Raw genomic sequence first — 17,930 nt, forward strand, 5'->3', positions numbered from 1 at the left:
TGGGAGCCGGATCGGAAGAGGCCTGTGTTGCAGTCTTTGATTTGGAAGGAGTCTTTGCCTTTGCCTTTATTAGAAGCTGAGTAGGCCTGAAAACCCCTTCGGAAGCCGGTACCTGCACAGCGGCTCCGGACCCATCCGGAGCATTATCCGAAGGTCCTGCAATAGAAATATTCAAAGGCCTAGTTGGCTCCTCGTGGGAATCCGTTTTGACCATCGGTTCCGAAATGGCCGATGACAGGGGCTGCAAAAATGCCTCACTGACGACAGCCGAGCCTGAAGCTGGCTCCGCTTGTGCGATATTGTCAGATTTGGACCTCAGAGGCCTGTCTTTGGCCTTGAGTCGTTTGTGAACTCCGGTTGCCGGAACCGTATCAGACGACATTTTGTAGTTAAAACGCCTACCGAAGTAATGAAATGCAAAATCGTACCTTCGTTTAATTGTACATTGATTGAATCTAGCACAAAACCGACAACTAGCTACGTCGTGGTCAGGGCCTAAGCAAGGAATACAGTAAGAATGAAAATTCTTATGAGGTATTTGCTTCCCACATGAAATGCAATTAACTTTTTCGGACATCGGACTGGAGCAAGAAAAAGTTTCCCCAACAGGGTACTTAGCTTTGAGTGGATAAGAAAGTCTTCGGACTGAAGTTTTTCAGAAAAAATTGTCAAGAGTCAGCCGACCAGCACTTGTGAACTGCTATCACCGCACGGCAAGAAAGACTGGAGAACATGGCGTCGGCTGTCAGCTTTGTACTCCTGGTGCTCTGACGTCAGGGAGCATGGTTGAACAGCCGACGCCGGACCCAGACTTTGGGATTCTGGCCGACCGTGGACTGCCTGCCGGCAGGGGAGAACCCTACAGTCATGACTGCAACAGTGAAACACGAAGAACATCTGCTTTGAAGCGGAGGTATCTTCTGCATGATTCCCTTATTGGGATATGCAGGTATGCCTCTTTTAAGTCTCGAGTTACTAACCAAGCATTCCTGCTTAGTATAGGCAGTAGCTGTTGTAAAGTCAGTATTTTAGAATGTCCAGGAACGTGTTCAGAATCGATAAGTCCAGTATTGGACCCCATGAATTGTCTTTTCTGAGTACCAGGAAAAGTCTTGAATAAAAACCTTGTCCTTTTTCCTTTTCTGGTACCGGTTGAATAGACCCCATATGCATGAGGGATATGACTTGTTTCTGGGCCTCTGCCCACTGGTTTTGTGGCAGATCCGGCCATCCGTTTGTAATTGGCAAAGTATGGAAATGAAATCTGTACTCCTGGGATACTACGTTTAATACCCACTTGTCCTGGGTAATTAACTGCCAATTTTGAGCGTGAAGTGCTAGTTTCCCCCCCAAAGGAGCTGCCAAAAGATAACTGCTTGGTGATGGTAGAGGAAAGTCACTGAGACTGCTTACTGTAGGGATTGTGCTTTGTTTCCTCCAGATTTGGAGGTGGTGGCACCCCATTGCTTTGATCTGTAAGAACCCTGTGATTGGTATCTGGAACCTTTTGAGCGCCTGGATTTGTCCTGAGTGGCTCTGTTGGACACAGGAAAGGACCAATTTTTAGGAGGCCAGTGCCTACTGAACATGGGTGGCTGCACTTGCAAGAAATCTTTTACAGCTGGCATAGATTTAGCTTTGTCTTCCATTTTCTTTAAAACCTCTTCTGCCTTATTACCAAACCTCTAGAGTATCATGCTGCAAAGGGGCATCCAACAATTTAGCTTTAACATGATCAGGCAGATTTTGCTCCCTGAACCAGGCATGCCTTCTAAATCACAGATCCAGTAATGGCAGCCCTACAAGAGGCCTCCAAGGAATCAAAACCACATTGCAAAGTATGCTTTCCAACCTGTTCTGCTGAATGCATTAATTCCTATAACTCTTTATTTTCCACACAATCAGAAATCAACAATTTTCTATTTCAGTAAGCCCATAACATGCTGTTGATATTTAAGCATATGAAACTGGCAGTTTAAAGCCCTGATTGCCAAGGTTGCAGACGTATAAACCTTCTTACCCCATCTATCCAGCGCCCTGAAATCTCTGTCAGAAGGGGTAGGATTTTTGGCTGTAGAGACCTTTACACCCTTGGGACCCTGAGAAATAATCTCAGGATCAGAAGCAGGATTTTAGAAAAGAAATTTGCGGGAGTCAGGAACTCTGTAATATCTGTCTGGCTTACTAGGAGCCGGAGGCAGGGAATCGGGAGCCATGCTCGATTCCGAGAACACATCAACAATGTCTAATACAGGAGGTACTGCCAAAGGCCTATGATGAGGAAGAATAAGGAAATTCCTAAGCCTCTTTTTTGTTTCAGAGAAGTCCTGACTCTCTGAGTGAAAATGTTCCCTTAAAGTATGCAAGGTCTCTCCAAAAGAGTAATCCTCAGGAGGAGATGCAGATGGGATGAATTCCTCAGCATCAGAATCCTCATAGGGTGGAGCAGAAAATTCCTGATCAGAAGAAATGGAAACCTGATCTGAAGATTCATAATCAGTGCCTTGCCTAGGCCTCTTAGCAGGGGAGGGTTGGGAACCCCTGATTAAGGTAATTAAATCCTCAGCCATTTTGATAATCTGTTTTTTAGGCATAGGGGCCTGAGCACGTGGCTCATGCGTCGTTTTTTAAAACATAGAAGTTGTTTTGGACCTTGTTTTTGTTGCTGGTGTCAGTTTAATATAGAAATGTTGAGGCCTGAAAACACCCTCAGAAGCCAGTGACTGCTCAGCATCTCCGGACCCATCCAAGGGAGAGACATGCGTGGGTTCAATACTCAGAATCTCGTGGCATACCGGACTCCGAATGGATCTTGGTAGAGGCCTACGACTCAAAAGTAGCAGGTATCAGGTGCTGCGAAAGCGCCTCACTGAGTACCGGCGAACCGGCAACTGGCTTAGGAGATGCTTCGTTGTCGGTTTTGGACCTCGACGGTCTGTCTCTTTCTTTGCGTTTTTTATGAACTCCAGTAGTTGGACTGCTAACAGACGACATTTCAGGATAATTAAATCTTGAACCAAAATATTTAGAAGCAAAAATATACAGACGCTTACTCATGCGTTGGTTAAATCTAGCACAAAACCGACAGCAAGGCACTTTGTGATCAAGGCCTAGGCAAGGAATACAGTACAAATGAAAATCCTTATGAGGTATTTGCTTCCCACAAGTAATGCAATTATTAACTTTTACTGACATCGGTAAGGTGCAAGAAACAGTTTACCCATCAGGGTACTTAGCTTTAGTTTGAAGACTTCGGTTCTGAAACTCGAATACAAAAATTTCAGGAGTCGGCCAACCGGCACTTGCGAACTGCTTCTGCTTCAGGCACCACGCGGAAAGAAAGACTGAATAAAATGGCGTCGGCTGCATGTTTTATACCCCTGGCGACCTGACGTCATGGAAGAGGAGGCAACCGACGCAGGACCCAAGACTTTGTTATTCAGGCCGACTGAGGGCAACCTGCCAGCAGATTACCTAAATGCACTGACTGCAACAGTGAAACACGAACATCTTCCTCTTCAGAACTGAAGTCCAATGGAGAAGAAATCTGACAGGAGTATGCCAAGGACTCTTCCCAAGAATCAAAGTCCTCATCCGAGGAGTACTGCTTCCTAGGCCTGAAGTGCAGAGGACCAAGGAGGAGCAGAGACAGGAACTCCAAGAAGGATTTAAGCCCATGAGTGCATTAAAAAAACCCTTGGGTAATACCTGCCATTCACACTGGGGATAACAGCAGCAGGGGAGATGTGTTTTGTTTTCTGTTGGTCTTCTTTAAAGGGACGTCAGCCCTAAAATCCTTAAGAGGTTCGGACCCTTACTGACAATGTAATGGGAAACTCCTCTCAAACAAGAATATGTGGAACACCCTTTGGACCCTCTAAAATGAACACCCAAGGTTCCCCATCAGCATTCATAAAAGACATTTGCACAGCCTCTGAGAATGTGTGAAGAGATGAATACATGTCAGTCTCTGATACAGTCGCAGTAGAAGAATCTGACAACAGTCAGACGATTCTCCGGCCTTTCACCAGCCTCAAGAGAGACATCTGGGGGAGGTGGTGCAGCAGCCCAATCCAACCTAATTTTTTTGGTCTTTTTCTTAGCAGACGATTGATCTTCGGGACAGGAGGCAACTCCATAGCAGCTTGCGCCAGCAGCTTATGAAGTTGGTTCTCCAGGTAGACAAGAAGAGATGACAACAAAGGGTATTAGTGACAAATGCTTGACAAGCCGAGCACTTAGTATGGGAGTGAGAAGCATCCAAACAAAAAAGGCACTACTCGTGACTGTCCTTCTGGGGAATCTGTTTCCCACACTGACACTTTCCCTTTCCAGATGACATGTAAACTCGTAAATCAACAAAAAGAGAAAGACAAGAAAACACCCACAGGGCACTTATCTGATAAAGGCTTTGTAATCAGTAAAGTTGGAGTGTCTAGACCTACCACGATGTGGTTTGGACAGGCAGCAAAGAAGTTCTGAGGTATATATGTTCAAGTCACCTTTATGCCCCAAGCCATGAACAGGAGAATACGTGTGATGAGCGACATCCTTAACTCATTCACTCCAATGGAGATCAGGAAGTTTGTACTATAACTTCCAACAGGTGGAGCCTAAGCCTTTTGACAGAATCAAATTATAACTTCACATTTCAAACAAATGCACATATGTCTGGAACCATAGAGAAGTATAAATAGCAAACCCTTCAGCACAAACTATTTTTATAGTGGCAGTATTCTTTATGTTCCTAGGTCTTAAACTGAATTTTGTAAGTTACAATAAACACAGTAGCTACTACATCTGTAATACTTTGTAAACGGCTTACAAAATCTCAGCAACCACTCATGTTATACACATACTGTTAGCAGCATTTTATTAATATAGCTGAGAGCTTTCATATGATGCTAAGGGGTTCTCTGTCTGTTACTTGGTTGTTGAGATACTTAGAAAAATATAAAAACTATATCTATGTTAACGAATATAATAAAAACGGTTAATCTTCTCTTTACCTCACTAGACACACGTCAATTATTGATGCAATTAAGTTTGCAGTCATGTAAGCTTTAAAAGGAAATCTTTTAAAACCTTGTACATAGCATGGTTTGGAAATATTGATGCAAATATGAACAAGCAATATATAATGCCTAGAGGCATCGGTAGCAGTTAACTGCAGATGCATCAGGAGACATCACTCCGATGTAATGAGTTACAATTCTAAGGCTTTGGTGTACTGGCCAGACACTGGGCTACTATTTTGTAAAGAATACTGCAGCAGTGATATGGAAGGAAGTACAGTTGTGTACACTTACCATAAATGTAGATGTTAGAGTGTATTCACTGTTGCAGTCATCACATTTGGGTTACCTGCTTGCAGTAGCTCTCAAGTCTGCCTGATTATCAAATTCTTGGGTCCTGCGTCGGTTGCTGTCTCATCTTCCATGACGTCGGGTAGTCAGGGGTATAAAGCACGCAGCCGACACCATTACCTCAGTTTTTCTTGCCCCAGATGTCAGGTGCCCCCCTAATGAAAAGCAATTATATATATATATATATATATATATATATCTATATATATTCTTGCAGAAGTCAGGGGGCTGGAGGGAGGGTAACCAGGACTGCAACAGTTAACACACTCGAACAGATACATTTATGGCAAGTGTACACAACTGTGCAAGGTTTTTCATGTTTCACTGTTGCTGTCATCACATTTGGGTAGATTCCCAAAGCTAAGGATGGGAGGAGGCATTTAGATAGCATTAGGACCAGCTATAAGATCCTGCAAGACTGCAAAGGCAAAGCCAGCTCTGGATTTAGAGAAAATTGGTAAATGGTAATGCTTGGTGAAAGTATGCACAGAAATCCAGGTAGCAGCTTCTAGGATGTCCCTAGTAGGTACACCTCTGAGAAAGGCTGTAGAGGAAGATGCAGCCCTGGTTGAATGGGGTCTAATCCCCTGTGGGGTAGGTTGTCCACGGTGCTTATAACAGAAATGAATGCAATGGCCTATTCATTTAGAAATGGTTTGCTTTGAAACAGCCTTCCCCTCTGCCCCTGCAGCAAATGCCACCAACAGTTATTCAGATATCCTTTGAGGATTAGCCCTGTCCAAGTAAAATCTAAGTTGTCTGTGCACATCTAAGGAGTGCAGTATCCATTCCCCTTTGTTCTGTGGATTAGAAAAGAAGGTTGCCAATTGAATGGACTGATTAAGAGACAAACTGGATACCACCTTGGGTATGAAGGAGGGATTGGTCCTGAGGGACACCCTGTCTGCATGAAAGATGATGACAGGCTCCACTGTCATAAGGGCCTGTAGTTCAGATACCCTTCTTGCTGAAGTAATTGCTAAAAGGAAGGCTGTTTTCCAAGAAAGAAATTTTAACTTTGCACTTGCAGCTGGCTCAAAAGGAGGAAGAGCGAGTTTTTCTAATACAAAGTTAAGATCCCAGGCTAGAGTTGCGGCTCTCCTGGGTGGTCTTAAGTTTTTGGCCCCTTTGAGGAACTGCTTGAGCAGTGGATGAGTGAAGAGGGGTGGTTCTGTGTTGTAATGAGCTGAAATGGCTGAGGCGTGAATTTTGATGGAGGAAAAAGAAAGGCCCTTGTGAAGCATCTCAGTTAAGTATTGAAGAATCTGAGGTAAAATCGGTGCTGCTGTGCCCATCCCTTGAGTCTGATTCCAGGCACAGAACCTCTTCCATTTTTCTGCATAAGATTTTCTAGTATTAGGCCTCCAAAATGACATCCAACACTTGTTTACTGAGGGATGGTTATGGAGAGATTAGGAAATTAGCCAGGCTGCCAGGGTCAGGGTTTGAAGCTGAGGGTGCAGAATCTGGCTCTCTTGCTGTGACAGCAGGGTAGGGGTCTGAGGCAAGTGCCATGGAGCCAGCAGTGACAAACTGCACAAGGGGGTACCCAGTGTTCGCGTGGCCAGTCTGGTGCAATTAGCATCATCCTTGGCTTGCTCGGTTTGATCTTTAGTAGTACGTTAGAGAGGACAGGCAGAGGAGGAAAGGCATAAACTGATAGATTTTTCCAGCTGAAGGACAGAGCATCCACTTTTCAAGCTTGTTTGTGGGGAGTCCTTGTGCAGAATTTGTCAAATTGGTAGTTTTGGGGGAGGTAAAGAGGTCTATATCTGGGCTCCCCCATTTGTTTACCAACATGTTGAAAATCTCTGGTTACAGTTTCCACTCATGTGGGTCCATGAGATTTCTGCTTAGTTAGTCTGCCAGTGTATTTAGTTTTCCTGGCAGGAATTGAGCCTGTAGATGGACTTGGTAGCTCAAAGGCTGTGTTCCACAGAGCCATGGCTAGTCTGCAGAGGGGGTAAGAATGGGTACCCCCATGCTTGTTTATGCACCACTTAACAGTGGTGTTGTCTGTCCTTACCATTAATTGTCCTGGAAGAATGCGGTCCTTGAAGGCTGTCAGAGCATTCTGTACAGCTAGCATTTCTTTTTGATTAATATGCAGATGCATTTAACTTGGGCTCCATTTGCCCTGAATGCACTTCCCAGCCAGGTGAGCCCCCATGCATAGTCTGATGAGTCTGTTGTTAGGGTTTGGGCAGCAGGGGTAGAGTGAATGGTAGTCCCTTGTTTAGGTGGCAGGCCTCTGCCCACCAAAGGAACTAACTGTAGGCAAGGCATGATAGGGATCATTGCTTCTAGATCCTGAGAATGTTGACACCATAGGCTTGTTAGATACCACTGTAGTTTCATCATATGCAGTCTTGCATATGGAATTAGCAGAATGCAGGAGGCCATGAACCCAAAGGCTTCCAGAATTTGCCTTGCAGATTAGGTTTTTGTGGCCATTAGTTTGAAGTAAGTAGTCAAGTGAATTTGTTTCTCTGACGTAAGGAAAACCATCTAGGAAGTTGTGTTCAAGCTTACTCCCAGGAATATTATTTGTTGACAGGGTACCAGATGTGACTTCTTTTCATTTATGGTGTACCCCAGACAAGTTAGCACCTTTTGAACAAATGCTAGATGATTCAAAAGTATGTCTTGGCTTTCTGCCTGAATTAGACAATAGTCCAGTTATGGGTATATTTGAATATTTCTTTGCCTGCAAAATGCAATGACTGGAGCTAGGCATTTTGTGAATACCCTGGGCACAGTAAATAAGCCAAAGGGCAGTGCAGAGAACTGACCGTGCATGTAGCCTGCTTTGAAGCATAGGTATCTTCTGCAAGATTCCCTGATTGGAATATGCAGATAGGCTTCTCTTAAATCCAGTGTTGCCAACCAGGTATCTTTACCTAGCATAGGAAGTAACTGGTGAAGAGTTAGCATCTTGAAGTTTGGAATCACCAAAAATGTGTTTAATATGGAAAGGTCCAGGACAGGACGCCAAGAGTTGTCTTTTCTGGGTACCAAGAAAAGTCTTGAGTAGAAACCTTGTCCCTTTTCCTCTTCTGGTACAGTTTGAATAGCCTTTATGCTTGAGAGTACTTGCTTTTGAGCCTATGTCCACTGATTTGGGGGTAGATCTGGCCAACCATTTGGGTTTTGTAAAGTGTGGAAGGGGAATCTGTATCCTTGGGAAACTATATTTAAAACCCATTTGCCCTGGTTAATGAGTTCCCAGTTTTTTGCCTGCACAGCAATCTTTCCTCCTAAAGGAATAGTCAGTTGAGAAGTGCTTGGAAGTTTTCAAGTCAAGTCATTGAGACAGTTTAACATGGGGGGGTCTTACTACTCCCTGATTTGGAAGTGGGAGCCCCCCACTGTTTAGTCCTTTGCGTACCCTGGGACTGAAGCCTAGGTGTTCTGCTGGTTCTGGGTTTGGACTGAGGTGGCCTGGAAGAGGCAGGAAAAGACCAATTCTTAGAGGGCCAATGCCTACTAAATCTTGGAGGTTGTACTTGTAGGAAATCTTTAACAGTTTGCATAGATTTAGCTTTTTCCTCAATCTTAAAAACTTCTGCTTTGTTGACAAACAGGCGGTCCTGATTTAAGGGAGCATCCAGCAATTTAGCTTTAACATGACCTGGCAAAGATTGCTCCCTTAAGCCAGGCATGCCTTCTAAGTACAGACCCAGTGACAGCAGCCCTGCAAGATGCATCTAGTGAATCAAAACCACACTGCAAAGTATGCTTTCCAACCTTTTCAGCAGAATGCATTAAATCCTGTAAATCCTTATTTTCAGCACAATCAGGAATCAACATAATTTTCTGTTTAAGCAATCCAATGATATGCTGCTGATACTTTAACATATGAAACTGTCAGTTTAAGGCCCTAATGGCCAAAGTTGCAGAAGTGTATACTTTCTTACCCATCTATCCACCGCCCTGGAGTATCTATCAGAGGGGGTAGGATTTTTGGCAGTAGCAACCTTGATGCCCTTGGGTCCCTGTAAAATGGTCTCAGGATCCGCAGTATGATTTTTAAAAAAGAACTTGTGAGAGTCAGGAACTCTAATACCTATCAGGTTTTCTGGGAGCAGGAGGTAGAGTGTCAGGGGCCAAGCTAGATTCAGAAAAGGCATCATCAACAATGTCTAGTACAGGAGGGATAGCTAAAAGTCTGCACTGGGTCAGGAGTAAGAAATCCCTAAGCCTCTTTTTAGAATCAGAGTAATGAAAGTGCTCCCTAAGAGTACGCAGAATTTCGTCAAAAGAGAAATCCTCCAAGGGCGAAGCAGAAGGAATAGAGTCCTCTGCATCAGAATCCTCATAGGTAAATAAGGGTAAATCCTGGTCATCAGAGGAAACAGAAATTTCAGAATCCTGGTCAGAAGTCTCATAAGCAAATTCAGTCCTAGGTCTCTTAGAGGGGGAAGCTGGCTTCCCCTGATTACAGTAATACGGTCTTCAGCCATTCTCATCTGTTTCTTAAGCATAGCGGCCTGACCATACAGTCTGGGCATCGGTTTTCTACGCGTAGCTCGAGTTTTAGGCCTTGAAGAAGAAGATGGCATTGGTTTCATATGCAAGTCAGTAGGCCTGAATACACCCTCAGAAGCCGGTGCCTGCACAATGGCTCTGGATGCATCCAAGGTAGAGACATCCACAGGTTCTACAGTTGAAGCAGCTCGTGGCATACCGGACTCTGATTGGGTCTCAGTAGAGGCCTGCGAATCTGAAGTAGCGGGTATTAGGGGCTGCGAAAGTGCCTCACTGAGTACCGGCGAACTGACGACTGGCTTAGAAGCGTCGCCGGCAGCTTTGGACCTAGGTGGCCTGTCTCTGCCTTTATCTTTACGTTTTTTCGGAATGTCGGTAGTCGGATGGCTTACGGAAGACATCTGGATAATTGAACCGTGTAACAAAATATTTAGAAACGTAAATATACCAACAAAGAATATTTTGTTGCTTAAAATAAAGCACAAAACCGACAGCAAGGTACATCGTGGTCAGGGCAAGGAATACAGTATGAATGAAAATCTTTGTGAGGTATTTGCTTTCCACAAGAAATACAATAATTGACTTTTACTGACATCAGTTTAGAGCAAGAAAAAGTTTCCCCAACGGAGTACTTAGCTTTAGTTGAAGACTTCGGTTCTGAAACTCGAAAATGAAAATTTCAAGAGTCGGACGACCGGCACTTGCAAACTGCTTTTGCTTCGGGCACCGCACGGCAAGAAAGACTGGGGTAATGGCGTTGGCTGCATACTTTATACCAAACTACCTGATGTCATGGAAAACGAGACAGCAACAGATGCAGGACCCAAGACTTTGATAATCAGGCCAACTGAGGGCTATACTACAAGCAGATAACCCAAACATGATGACTGCAACAGTGAAACACAAAGATCATCATCTGAAGAGACTGGTAATTGCAACACGGTCAATCTGAAAAAGAAACCTGAAGGATAGATAGCTAAGCCTAATGGAGTCGGTAAGCCTCCTGACATTTTAAAGATTTTGAGATAATTATTAAATAGGCAGTTCCCAAAAGCACAATGTCCTTGACCCTAACACACATTCTACAAAAATGTTGAATAAAAAATAGAAAAAGTTTTTTTTTTTTTTTTTTTTTTTACACAATTTTCTCTGACAAGAATTGACGTAGTAAACCTCACCTGCCAGGCATGATACTCCTTAACAAAATTAATTTCCTTGCATGAACATAACATATCCACAGAAACAAACAAAAAAAAAATCCTCACAAGATTATAATTGGAAGATTGCAATCCCCTAGCATGGTACTTATTTGCTCTGCACTGAAGGATCGCTAGATGACATACAGTCTCATGAAGCCCACAGAGGGAGTGCACTTCTTCAGCAAGAAATCTCTTAAGATTTGGGTGCCCAAATTGCCTTTATGTGGTCCTGTTCAAGACCCTGGCACTCAAGCAACATGAAAGGTGCCCCTGAAGCTTTGAAAGCTGGCCAATGCTCACATCCTGGGCAGTATTATAACCCAAACAGCATAAGCTACTTCAACAGTGACAGAAGGGCCTACCTCATTAGTAACGGTATCTCATCCAGGGACAATTGTGGCCGTAACATCCCTGTATAATCTTCCCTTATAAGACCAATTATTGAATACAATGCCCCTTTTCGGCATGTACCTCACAAAGCACATGCAGCAGCTGGAAAGACCACAGAAATTCCTCACCGGAGAATCCAGGGCCTCAAACATGTACCCTACACAGACAGGCTAAAAGCCCTGTCCCTCTACTCAGTCTCCTACAGACTCCTCAGAGGTGTCCTCTGTCTGACAAACAAAGCAATCTCAGACCCCACCCTGATGGGACTGCTGCATATCTGCAAGTCAAGCTCCACTTCAGTAACCTGCACACGAGACCTCAACCTGGTCTGTGATATCAGTAGGATTTGTTGGTGAGACAGATTTGTGGCCCAGAGAGTCCCCCTTTTGTGGAATAGTCTCCCTCTCCATGTAAAGCAGAGTACCTCATTAAGCCTTTTTAACTGCAACCTGGATAACTGGATAAGGATTCCACCTATGTCCCTACTGGAGAGTGGCATAGGGTGCTGACTCTTTGGAACATGGGCTAAATTCTTAGCTAGGCTTGTAAAGGCCTCAGGGCCAATAGCCTAGTAACTTCTTATGATCCTATGATCTCACCCTTTTATTCCCAGTCCAGCAGTAACATCAACATACTAAAAGCAGTACAACACCAACACTAAAAAAAAGAAATCCACTGTTAACACTCAAGGGTTACTCAAACACTGAAGTATTTTAACATCTAAAACTAAACTGCCACTCAGATTTTTCATGACAAATAACTAGCACTGCTGAACATGTGAAGTGCATTCCGAACAGGACGACGAGTCTCTAGTAGGCAACTTGTACTTCAAGCATAATTATACAATCAATTGAGCAACAGACATAATGCCGCTTTCCAGTATTTTTATTTTTGAGTAGGTCTGAACAATGCTAAAAAAACAGGCCTTTAAACTTCTTAAGTATATGAAATATCTTTGTTCACGACAAAGCAAGAGTTTCATAACCAATAAAATGCTGCCAGACTCAGACTGTTGTATTTGCATATGTATACCTCTTTCTCAGACTTTCATTACACTTCCCTAAAAACTAATTAGTACAAACAGCTTTTGGTAGCTACAGTTACAACAAAAGCACCACAACTCGTAGCACGAGGAAAGTGATACAGAACAATGGTTGCAAAGTAACATACACGTGCTTTAAAGGTTACAAATACATTATGCAAATTGCCTATTAAGCTACTTAAACACAAGGCATATAAAATTTTCCTGAAGCACAGTTCTGTAAATATCATTTTCAGTAAGGCAATGAAACTTCACAGACAACCCAGGAAGAATAATGGAAGTAACACTTCAAAAAATGAGCAAGTAAACTCACTGAATGAATCATCAGGTAAAACTGGAAGTGCGTTAGAGACACTAAATTTGAAGTCAAATAATACTAGTGCAATAAAAATATCAGCTTACCTGAACCCAGTACAATTAAGCAATGGAAAGAGGCAGAAGTGAAGCACATCAAATGCCAAGAACACATGCAAGGCACAAGTCTCCGGAAAAAAATCCAGTGCTATCAATGTTTGTTAGGGCGGTTACTTAAACATTCTCTTAAAAGTTCTTAAAGTGCTGATAAACCATCTTTAATGCAACAGCATCTGTTTTAGCATATCCATTGCAACAGTCAGTATACATTTGGATACATTAGACAAAGAATACACTTTCTTACCTCCTAAGAGAATCTTCTTCTGTAGCCTCTTCAGGCACATCATGGTTTAAGGCCTCTGGTGCTACATTCCCAGATACACCTGATACAGTTGCTGCAGCCTGGCCGTAAACTCTCTCCCAACTGCCAGTTTCCTGACTGAATGTCATACCAACAGGCCTCTCTTCCCTCTGGCCAGAGGGGACAGGATGTATATAACCCCCATCAGAGCTGACCATTTCCAGGTCACCAGACCCAGAGACTGCAACTCCCTGCATGTCTACAGGCTGCGGCAGTGGTGGTTGATTATTATTCGGCCCCAGATTCTCATAATTATTTGATGGCTGCCAAGAAGCACTTCCCTCACTGACAGCAAAGTTCTGCCCTGTCCTCTCCCACCGCAATGTGCAATTGTTGAAGGTTAGCAGGTTGTGACATGCACGGCAACGGTTCAGATGACCCCTAGATAAGTTGGAATTATTTTCGCCACTGTGAGGTGTTTGCTGATGAGAAGAGGCTGACCTGGCAGGCTCCACATTATTGTTCAGCATCTCTTCTGTCTGCTGTGACTGGCCAGGTTCCCCACCCACACTACTATCAATATCCTGAAGGCGATCATACTCCAAAAAGTAACGACTTAGATTGCACTGCAGCACATTTCGAATAGATGCAAGGTTGCTTTGGCTGTCTTCTCTTCTGGTGCTGCTGCTGCCGCTGCTATTTCCACTATCCCCTTCAGGTGATTGAATCCTACTCGTACCTGGAGAAAAGCCTCTACCTTCTGTGGCAGAAGTATAAACGGAAGACTGTGAGCTGCTTTCCTGCTGTCTCAAAACGGACAGCAGACTCACAGAAGATGCACTAGTTCGAGGGGGAGGCATATTTTCCATTTCTGACCGAGGCCCCATATTTAACAGAGTTCGGGTCCAGTCAGAGCTTCCCAACCCTGTAGCTACATCTCGACCAGACTGCATCTGCCGAGCTCCTTGACCAGAAGTTAGTGCTGAAAGGCACCTCCGGCTTGGTGGTGGGCCAATGTTCCTAAGAACGTTACTGGCTGTGCCATTGTTAACAGTGCTAAATGCTGAAGGTCGGCTTAGGTTTGTAGTATCCTGCGGTCCTGTGGCATGTTCCTCGGGGAGATAGGGCTCAGTCTGCACAGAAGAAAACGAAGTAGCAGTAGAACCAGATGATGTGGTGGGATTGCTGTCTTGGTTCTGGAATGGCAAGGAAGATGAACGAGCAGCAGAACAACTGCTACAGAGACAGACTAAACCTAAATGCTGAATACACTCCTGAGGCTGATAGTTCAAGCGCTCTCTCTCCCGGAGTCTAGTGTAAATGGTTGTCCGACTGCTCTCACCAGCTGGAGGGGATGGCAATGCAGTGTCCTCAGCTTGTCCCTGATCTCCAGCTGGTGGACCTGGAGTTCGTGAAGAAAGCATGTGCAGAAAATTATGCAGCAATGGTGTCCTTCGTACTGGCTGAGTCTGAACAATGGAACGCTGACGGTAATGTGGCATCTCCACACTATCCATTGGAATTTCTGAGTCATCATCACTCTTAAAGAAAGAATAAACATTAAAATAATACTCAACTGTATCATTCCAAGAAAACTGTATGTAATGACAACCACTAAACATATTTACATTAAAAATATCTGAAAATAAATTATGGATAAACAAAGAAATTATTTTTGAATCTACTTCTTTAGATATACACAGTATGATGAAACAGCAGCTACAGAATTTAAACTATCACACAACAGGAGGATGGGAGGGAGTTATTGTGAGGGTACACGCCACATCAGAATACATTAGACAGATTCCTTAGCAGTATTCCTAACATTTGGGCTTGCAATTCACCAATGCCTGATGTGACAGGGCCATACTTCACAGTAGTTGCATATCCCCCAACAAAAGCAAGCACTTTTTGTTCCTCTGTTGATAAACCAGCATCAAATGCCCACAAAGACACTCCCAAAATAAACAAACAAAATCAGCAATGGCAAGTGTAACTTTTAGTTTTTCTAGCAAAAGACCTGTCAAAACATAACAGTAAATATACCAACTGTGACGATATTAACTCAAGTACATGGCAGCAATAACGCAAGGCTTCGTCTCAAGCAACATTCACCATCAGATTTCTGAGGGCAGGTCACCAGTAGTAGTCCATATTTTTTTGGTTTATCCATTTTTTCACATTTCCTCAGTCACACTTACTAGGAGTGGTGCCACTCAAAATGGCAGCCAACATTGATCAGTAAATAATACACTAAAGAAGGTGAAGATAATTCTGGCAATAAAAAGTTCTTAAAATAAGCAGTTCAAAACCTTAAATCAACTAGTAAATCAAATATAAAAGTGTCATCAATAAAACATGAACAAGCTGCACCTTTACAATTTATCTATCATTTAACTTGGTAAATAAATTGGTCCAAGGGTCCTTTCCAGCCACTACCAGAATCATAAATGCAAAAACACATCAAAACATTTATAAAAACAATACACAATGTCTATGAGAGTGACAAAGTATGGTGATAACAGATAATACAAAATGCAAACGTACTGGACAGAAATAGTTTGGGAGTTGGTATAATGTTAATGTGTTTATCTCAGACACAAGGTACAGGATTTGAAACTCGGCTTTGAAGGGGAAATTTGCTAGGCTTAAACTGGCACATAAGGGCAGCTAACCTAGTACTTATCTATGAACCAATGAACCTACAAGCAAAGTTGATCACTGCAACATAAACTACACAATACCAATGAGACCACAACACAATGCTGTGATGCAGCATAACTACAATGCAGATAAACTACACACTAGGCAGAAACCAAAAAAGGTAAAGTAGAGCAAACAATGGACACTGTTAGAGCATCTAATTCAGTCTGTGATACCAGATATCCTACACGGGCAAAATATTGCAGAGTTAGACATGCAACTTGTTCACTGACAAGTAAAACCAAATTTTAACAAACTAGCTCAAAGAACTGAAATAACCACTAATGCAATAACAAGACAGTGGTACCATCAAGAAACACATCAAGACTAACAGCAACAGGATACAGTCAAAAACAGTGACACTAACAACAAAAGTAGCAAATGTACAGAAGTCTCATCAGTTACAAAAAATAATACTGAAGTTAAAATGTGTATTGAAGGCTTACTTACCTAACAAAGAAAGTCAGGTTGGTAGTAAGAATATACATTTACAGCTCTACTGGCATGAGTTATTAGTTTGGCAGAAATATGGATGTTTACTGGTATACTGAATGCTGTTCATTGTTGTAAAGCAGTTCCTAATCAGAAGTTGATACATTTGTATTCTGTTACATAGAAGTACAATTAATAACACAAAACAGCAACAATGTGAAGTCTGTACAGACTTACAATTATATATTTAACCTATGTTCATAAAACAACTACATTTATTCTCTTAACAGATTGCACTCCCCCAACAGATGCTGTTAAACAAAAGTTATGTTCTTACTATAACAGATTTGTGTTGCATGCTTCTTTCCTCAATGGATGGGTTCTTTGGATCCGATTTAGGATCTGTCTTTGGCCACTCAAGACCTTGGATCCCAAGCTCATCTCTTTCCTTTAACCATAACCCTCTACAAAGTTCACCACCTCAGATCACACACCCAAGAATAATAAGAATGACATAAAAGATCATCCAAAAGTAATATTAATGGTGATAAGCCTTCAAAATAGGTTAGTCCAGTCAAACCATGATAAATGAAAAATAAATTCCATAATCAGGCAGGAGGACAGGCAGGAGAGGAGTTGAGGAAGGACAAACGCAGACAACACAGATCTATCATTATGGTAAGTACATACCCTTTCACATCTGATGTTCTCTTCCATCCTTTCCTGAATGGATGAGACTGAGTCCCCTGCTAATATAATGCTCAAGTGGAATGATATTCCTGAGGACAGCTGAACCAAAAGCTGCTCTGTCTCTCAACAGTAAATTTGGTTAATAATGGGATATGAAGGTATGAATACTTGACCAAGTGGCAGCTACACAAATGTCATCTACAGATGTTCTAGTAAAGAAAGCAGAGGAGGCTGCCACAAATCAAATACAGTCCGCTTTGATTTAGGTAATCCTAAACTTTTTCTCTGTACACGTGTAATGAAAGCAGACAACCACCTTGTTAAATTGCCTTCTTTAATGTTGTGACACAGTTTATTTGCTGAGGAAACAGTTTATCAGAGTTTGACTGCTTTCATAGACAGGATATAAAAATGGAGGTGTCTATGGACATCCAATAAATGCATTGTGTGCTCTTTTATTGGAAAATTCAAGACAAAAACAGGAAGACTGATGTTCTGCTTTAAAGTGGTCTCGGTAGCTACCTTTGCTAAAAAGGAAGGTTGGTTCAAAGGGAAACTCTGTCCTTATGAAAATTTATGCAAGGAGGTTTACAAGAAAGAACTTAAGAGTTCTGATACCTTCCTGGCAGAGTTAAATGCCACCAAGAATAACATTTTCCATGTTAACAAACTGAGATCCACCTTTGGTGCAGATTTGAATAGTGGTCTATTCAGGGCTTTAAGTAAAATAGTAATGTCACAAGGGGGGTAGAATATCTAAGGGGAAGTCTAAGAAAAGTCCCCCTCAAAAAAGCTTTAGATAACCTGAAAGAGGTAACTGGGGACTGAGTTTCTCCAATGTGAAAGCTAGAAATAGCTGTCAACTAGACTTGAACAGCAGAGTAGCTGTCACCATTCTGAAAAAGAGAAGCTAGAAAGCACTGGACGAAGCACCAAGAAAGGGTCTAAATTCCTATGAGCTACCC

The 17,930-nt window shown here is 42.7% G+C and overlaps 1 protein-coding gene across 1 annotated transcript in view; it reads right to left on the minus strand.

The window, feature by feature from the left end:
* Window positions 1–17,930, minus strand: part of AMBRA1 (autophagy and beclin 1 regulator 1) — a gene marked incomplete in the record, with an annotated part of 1,868,076 nt that overhangs the window by 1,534,813 nt on the left and 315,333 nt on the right. Inside the window, 1 exon segment of the mRNA XM_044082605.1 lies at window positions 13,144–14,681. Coding sequence (XP_043938540.1) covers window positions 13,144–14,681 — 1,538 coding nt within the window.

Source organism: Protopterus annectens, chromosome 9.part0 (assembly GCF_019279795.1).
Source record: "Protopterus annectens isolate FY-2018-M chromosome 9.part0, PAN1.0, whole genome shotgun sequence".
Lineage (NCBI taxonomy): Eukaryota > Metazoa > Chordata > Ceratodontiformes > Protopteridae > Protopterus > Protopterus annectens.